Source organism: Lutjanus erythropterus, chromosome 6, assembly GCF_056507025.1.
Source record: "Lutjanus erythropterus isolate fLutEry1 chromosome 6, fLutEry1.hap2, whole genome shotgun sequence".
Classification (NCBI taxonomy): domain Eukaryota; kingdom Metazoa; phylum Chordata; class Actinopteri; order Lutjaniformes; family Lutjanidae; genus Lutjanus; species Lutjanus erythropterus.
Genome location: NC_139322.1, coordinates 31,936,632 through 31,943,740, shown reverse-complemented (window position 1 = coordinate 31,943,740; position 7,109 = coordinate 31,936,632). Strand labels below are relative to the sequence as shown.

Below are 7,109 nucleotides of genomic sequence, written 5' to 3'. Positions count from 1 at the left end.
TGAACAATAGAATTAATTCTTGAATTCGGCGTGCATATTTTAACTTAACTCATAAATAAATAATATATAATAATAATAATTTTAATTGGTTCACACTGTCCATCTCATTCAGTGTATGCTTGCATGCACCAAGGAGAATATTGTATAAGAGGCTGGTCTTTCATTAAAGGAGCAGTTCATCCCAAAATCAAGAATACATATTTCACTCCTGGCCTGTAGTGCTTTAAATGCATCTAGATTCTTTTCGTGTGAGTTGACAGTTTGAGATATCAATGATAGTGTGTGTATATATATATATTGTGCATTCCTACACACACACACATACTGAGGCTTATGTAAATGGGCAGCTAGTTTATCAAAATTATTTGCCAAGTAATTTTGCATGATGCATGATCAGCTGCAAATCAGCTGCAGATATAAATGACTGTATTTGATGCAAATACTCTCCATACCAACAATGTCATTTTCAGGACAGTTCACCACTACAACCAAAAACACAGCATGAATAATTATTAAACTATTAAACACCATCTATTAGATATTAGGTCTATTAGGACCTAGCACAATTATGTTACAGGAAGGAGAGGAAGTTCTAGAGTGGAATGTCAATATTTTATTCAGATGATTCCAACTTTTTTTGGAAACACAAAGTCTTATCAAATACATATGAACAGTTGGCATATTCAGTGCATGTAGTTACCACAATAACCTTTCCTGACTGAGAAAAAAGGGGTCAAATTTGAATATGGTTTTCTTTCGTGTTCCAAGGTAAGTGCTCTACTTAGGAGATACTTTTATCAAATGTAAAGCAACTTTATACAAACGCTGACTGACTTCAGAACATTTACAGGCCTTTGAGTGATTTCAGAGTACAAAAACAAAAGAACAGAAAAACCCGACCACTGCATTACAGTCAACACGCCTTCTGGCCTCCACACCCCAATAACCAAAGAGAAACTGTATTTTTTCGACTTTTAGGACTGCAGTCCAAGTCCCTGTGTGAAGATTCAAGACATTCGTTTTCATCTCTTCACACCACCAGTTCAATTCTTTAATCTTGTTATCGGTTCCCTGTTGTTTCTCTGAATTAGTCTGACTTCTCCTTCTCTTTCATGTGCAGGAAGACGACGCTGAAGACAAAGAGTCCTGCCATCATGGAGAAGACACTGGCATAGTATGGGTAGGCAGAGGGGATGAAGCGCTCGTACTGAGTGTGCTGCAGGGGACGCACGGACACCTGTGATGAAGAAACAAGATAATGCAAGTTAGCACACCACACATTAGAAAAGTGGTCCTCAGATTTGTTTTCTTTCAAATTTGTAGCCTCTTAGAAGTTTTTCTTAACTGAAGCACCCCCCCCCCCCCCCCCCCCAAGCATGTAAATCCCATTAAAACATATTCTCTCTTTTTTCTCTCTGTTTTCAGATGCATTACTGTTACGTTTCAACCACAAATCCATTTTCTTTTCTTTTAATCTGTCATTCGATACAGCAACTGGCTTCCGCTCACGGTGAACATGATTCTGTTTGTTGCTTTCTAATGTGAAATTTTACAGCAATTCAGTTTTCAGCAGTTAAGGATTGCAATGAAAAGAGGAATACTGAATATAAAATGTAGCTTAACATTTACATTTTTTAAAAGTGAACTATTTTACTGTAATTAAGAATTATGCATGACTGGTATATTATATATAATTCTGTCTCTCTGTTGTTGTTTAATCCATTATAATTAAGGCGAACCATGTCCAAGTCACATTACTCAGAAAGTAAATACCCAGGTACTCCCTGGAAACAATGAATTTCACATATATTTCCATTAATAAATAAGAGTAAAGACTGTTTCCATGCATTGATATCTCTGTATAGCAACCATACCAGTTGCTTAAAATGAATTAAACATGATTAACTTGCCTGAGTGGAGGAGTAGAGATGTGTGTATCCCAGACGGTTGTAGTCCACCTTGAACTGGAAGACTCCATACACATCAGGCAACTTGAACTGGACGCTATATTTTCCTCCTAGAAGAATGACAATATTTATAGTGGATGCATTTAGATTATAACCATTAAAATGAATGAATTAGTATTGCATATGCTTTATAACCATAGCAACGTACCATTTTTCTTGAGATAAGTCCTGACAAAGGGGTCGATCCTCACAAATTCCAGCTGAATATCATCTCCGTCGAAGGGAACCCAGCGGCCCTCGGACAGCATCTCGATGACGATGCTGTACTCCTGCGGGGGGGAAATTTTAAACTCATTGGGATGTTGTAGATATACACAGCCCCTCACTCAAACTAAAACAAACGTCTTCAGTGCGATGACTGATCACACAAGTCACTGAAGCTTTAAACTCACCACAAGGTCGGTGATGGTGTATGCAGCAGGGGGAGTGGTCTCTCCAACAGGATGATGGGTAACAGCTCCCACCCTGAGGACTCCGGCCTCCTTGAACACCCAGCGAGACAGAGCCTCGGCCAGCTCCATGTTGCCCGTCTGCTCGTGCCTAACAAAGACCATGTAGAGCGCGTCAACCACAGGAGACTGATACTGAAGTTGTATGAAAATTAGAAAATAAATGTAGCCTGAAGAGAGTCGTCCAACTCTGATGGGATGCAGTTTGATTACAGATTTTACAGAACTGATTTGTCTTTAGGAGGATGAGAGTAAATTTACAGCCAATTAACAAGAAATATCAGCGATCAGCAGCCAACTAAAAAAAAAAAAAATAAATAAATAAAAAGTCATACAACATTTTGGCCAAATCTTCTATACCAACCATGACTGCACTAATAAATGCTTAATGGTCATTATAGTCCAATACATTACATGTTAACACACACATTAAATACCTTGATACTTCAAACACAATCTAAGACTACTTTCCTTTTATAATTTATTAATTAAATTGAGTTCAGCAGGCACAGAATATTTATTATAGTATTTAAGATGGTTGAGAAGTAACAGAACAGTTGTTCAAATGGCAAAAATAAATAATGAAAGTAACCAGTGTCACTCATGACAAGTCTGATTTTAGTAATTGGAAGCTGTAACGGGATCCATGAGACAGAAACAGGAGGGATGTGATGAACAGTGAGGATTACCTCTGGGAGCCGGGCGTGGCCTTCTGCACAGCAGAGTTGAAGAAAGCGTCGCTGAAGAAGTCCAGAGAGCCGCTGAAAACCACTCTGGCGTTGTTTCTGGCCTGAAGTCCGGCGATCAGCAGGGTGTTCTTGCCAACAGCATGGGGGTACTGGAGAGATAAACATATTTATGTTAAGCAGTGACAAAGCAAAATGTATTAAATCTAGAGATGCTTCCATCCGATACTCAGATGCCAGGAAAAAAAATATATAATCTGATACAATCGATTAGTGTCGTCAAAAATAGATACATATTGATTCTGTATATTCAAAACACAAACACCCCTGCCGCACCCACATAGCTCCACCTGCTCTCACTTATTCACAGTGTCGTCCTCTTCTAATCACTCATCTCATTTGCTTCAGTTGAATAATCATTTATCTTTTCAGAAAAAAATCATATTTTGTGCCTTCATTTTTTGTGTTTGACTATCACAGCTGCAGGCCTAAAGCGATTCTTCAATTTCCAACTGTAAAAAATATGTAGCGTACAGGCTGACTGAAAAACATGTTTTAATATGTCATCAACTAAAATGTGCGTCACAGCCTTCCTCCTGGGCCCTTTTGCTCTAAAGGTTGCTGATAGCTCGTCTTGAGTCTCAGAGGGCTCGCTATGAAAGCTAAATCCAAAAGAAGAGAAGTCTCTGAGGAAAATGGAGAGATCAAGGCAGATTTGTTTTTCCTTTTAGGGCCAAAAACAGCTCAAAAGGTTGCTCACACCTATCACATAAATGCTAAACAAAACTTTGAGCAACACGCCGTAAAGAGAGACGTGTCACAAGTAACATGTCACATGAACAATTTAAGTTAATCTTTTCTGTATAGTGGCAGTTCATAATTATCTCAGCAGGTCTAGACCCTTCTCTTTAATACAATTCTCATGAAGAACAACGACAGTAGCTAAAACCTGAGTGAGACCTGTAAGTAACACTGATCACGCCAGCTATGTGAAATTATTTTAAGATGGAGGTGCAATTTATGCAAATTTAGTTTTGAATGTTTGAATGGTGCTGACCAACGAAAAAATGACGCTAAAACTTGCATGTGGAAAAGTTAAAAATGAAGCATGTTGTGGGTTGTATATGTCTTCCTTAATGTGGGTACAATATTTGTTTCACAGTTTGAGCACGACGTTTTCAGTTGGCTAGGTTAAACAAAATGCATCCATACAGGTGTACCATTAACAGTTTAGTTTTTTAATAGAGAGAAAAAGGTGGTATTGGATTGTATCGGTACCAGCAGATACTAAAGGTCACAGTATCAGACATGGAGAGGTGGTATTGCGCATCCCTAATTAAATCTTGTGTATTTAATTTCTAATCCATAGAATATTAGTGACATCAATCAAGCTCAGAACAAAGGAGGATCATTATACGATGTGAAGATATTTTTCTGAATCAGCTTCTTTTTAATCAATAATCTCACGCAACTGTTATGTTCAATGATCTTACCTGAGAGATGGGTCTGTCAGGGAAAAAGGAGTAGGAAGTTGAAGAGCCGGTAAGGATGTCCAGGACAAGAGGGTTGTCTGGGTCTGCCACCATGCTGGCAGGGAGGAGGGAGGGGGGCATGTCAATTTAAATTCTGAATGCGTTGCATTTGCAGTGAGCAATGTAGATAATATCTAAACATTACTAAACAGGTGAGACATTAAGCATCAGCTGCTTACCCAACACCCTTGAACAGAACGGGTTTATTGGTGGGTTTGCCAACAATAGTTGGAGCTTTCAGCAGGTTCTCTGGATCAGCAACAATCAGGGTGTGCTGGAGACAAGAAAATCATGTGTTAACAACATACAGTGTCTTCCAATGACTGGACTGGTGACACAAACTGGATGTGTCTGTTGTCTGAACAGAACTCTAGTTTACCTCTCCGGGGTCAGACACGTCATAGTTGTGATGGTCAATAACAGCAGTCTTTTCCTCATCAAACTCGATGCCACACTCACTGCCCAGCTCCCTCAGAGGGTCCCCTGTGTAACAGTAGAAGAGCTGTAAGACAGGACAATATTGTGGTATTTTCTACAATACTGCAGCAAAAGCTGTTGGAAATCAACTGACCGATATCTGAACTGGCAGCAACCAGGACGTTGCCTCCACCATCGATGAAGGATGTAATGGTCTCCACATTGATGTTTCCTCCAAAGTCTGCAGATGACCAAGAAGAGATGAAGTTTTAAAGATTGTTTCAATAAGACAAACACAAGGCATGCAATTATTAACTTGATTTAAACTTTAGTGTGTGAAACTTACCCTCAACCGACGGTGAGAAGATGATTAAATGGTCATACAGGAACTGGCCATACTTGATCAGAGACAGAGAGGAATCATCAGCTGTCTTGAATGTGATGTCAAACCCACGATCTGGAAAGGACAGACACATTATCAGTGGCACTGAAATGCTGACACACTTTTCTTGAACAAGGTGGCAGCACTGCATTACACAATTCCCTATGTACAGTATTCATTCCTCTCATCGGGATGTTTCTCCTCCAAATATTATATTCAACAGCCCAAATTGGAACATGGGTTTCTTGCATTATATTATGTAACTGCAAGCAAATATTTGAACACAATAGCTGGAGAGGCATTGGCAAGCCAATTTACAGTATGTTAGCAAGTGTATTGTTAATTCAGGACGTGCAGGACTGAATGCTTGTTGAATATCACTGTTAAGTTCATTGTTAAATGTAAAGATTGTTTTAAATGATTAACTATTTGGTATGGCAGAAGTATGCCGAATTGAAGAGAGGAACCGTATCGATTCAATGCAGAATAAGTTAATGGTATTCTCCTTGCCTCGTAACGTTATTTATTCAGAAATACATTAAACTGCAAAAGACTTGCATTAAGTTTGGTGACAGACGGCGAACTTGCAGCCAAGCTAAAGAAATACAGTACTAATTAACTATTTGTAAGCGTATGCCGAAATGAGCGGCCTGATTTAACTAAACTAAACGCAGTGTACGTTAACATTGCGAAGCACTGACATTATAATTTAGACATACAATAGGCTGTTTGGCGAGACACAGTAAATATAATGCAGCTAAGATAACGTTAGCATTCTCGCTGTGCTGCACGAAACGCAAGTCTACAAGATCAAGTCCTACAGTTTCTATTTTTCATGTCAGAGAACTGCTTGTAATACAAATGAGTCTATAACAGTAAAAAACAGTGTATTTACGAATGTAAAAAAGCATGAATCTCGTAATGTTACTGACCTGCCAGACTGCGGAAGAAGATTGAATGGGTGTCTCTGATGTTGAGGTTGTCCAGCAGCACCAACGTTTTACCGTCAGCCAGAGCACAGTGCAACATGGACACTAAAGACAGGAAAAAAAGGACGTTGTTGTCCAAAAGTCTAAATCTCCTTTGGGTCATCGTCCCGCTCCGTTTTGTACACGATGATGAAGAACTGGACCGGTTCGTCTGCATGACTGATGTCGACGACGCCATTTTGCTGCAGAAGTCGACGTCAGCGTTAGCAGTCGACTTAACTTTGACCCCGAGATTCAGCCAATCAGAGAGAGGAACGCGTCGCACTGACTGCCTCTCAGCCAATAAGATGAGCGCTTTATTATAAGACTGACAACCACGGAAGAATGGATGCACATAAAAATATATTATAATTCATAAGTGATCTAGAGATTAAAACGGAAATCTCAGCCACATTTATTGAATAATCATAACTTAGAGCAGAACTGCAAACAATGTATTTTTTTCTGTGCATTATGACTTACTGCAATATTACACTTTCAATATCATGTGCACTATTACTGTTCAATGAAATGCACAAAATTACGCCCATTATCATGTGTACCATTACTTTTCATTTTATTTTTTCATGTGCAATGATTCAGTGGTTCCCAAACTGTGGCATGTCCCCCTTCAGAAGCCAAATAAAGTTCTAAGTCCCTCCACCCCACAATTGTTATCGATCATTAACAATAACAACATCACAACAC

At 39.1% G+C, this 7,109-nt stretch overlaps 1 protein-coding gene across 1 annotated transcript; it reads right to left on the bottom strand.

Annotated features, from left to right (window-relative positions):
* Positions 1-590: 590 nt before the first annotated feature.
* Positions 591-6,625, bottom strand: ddost (dolichyl-diphosphooligosaccharide--protein glycosyltransferase subunit (non-catalytic)). Its single transcript, XM_084721653.1, has 11 exons — positions 6,366-6,625; positions 5,398-5,508; positions 5,206-5,292; positions 5,014-5,117; positions 4,814-4,908; positions 4,596-4,689; positions 3,106-3,254; positions 2,360-2,507; positions 2,116-2,236; positions 1,911-2,017; positions 591-1,237 (listed from the first exon to the last, which is right to left on the bottom strand). The coding sequence occupies exons 1-11, from the start codon at positions 6,598-6,600 to the stop codon at positions 1,088-1,090; spliced, it is 1,401 nt and encodes a 466-aa protein (XP_084577779.1). The 5' UTR covers positions 6,601-6,625; the 3' UTR covers positions 591-1,087.
* Positions 6,626-7,109: the final 484 nt, after the last annotated feature.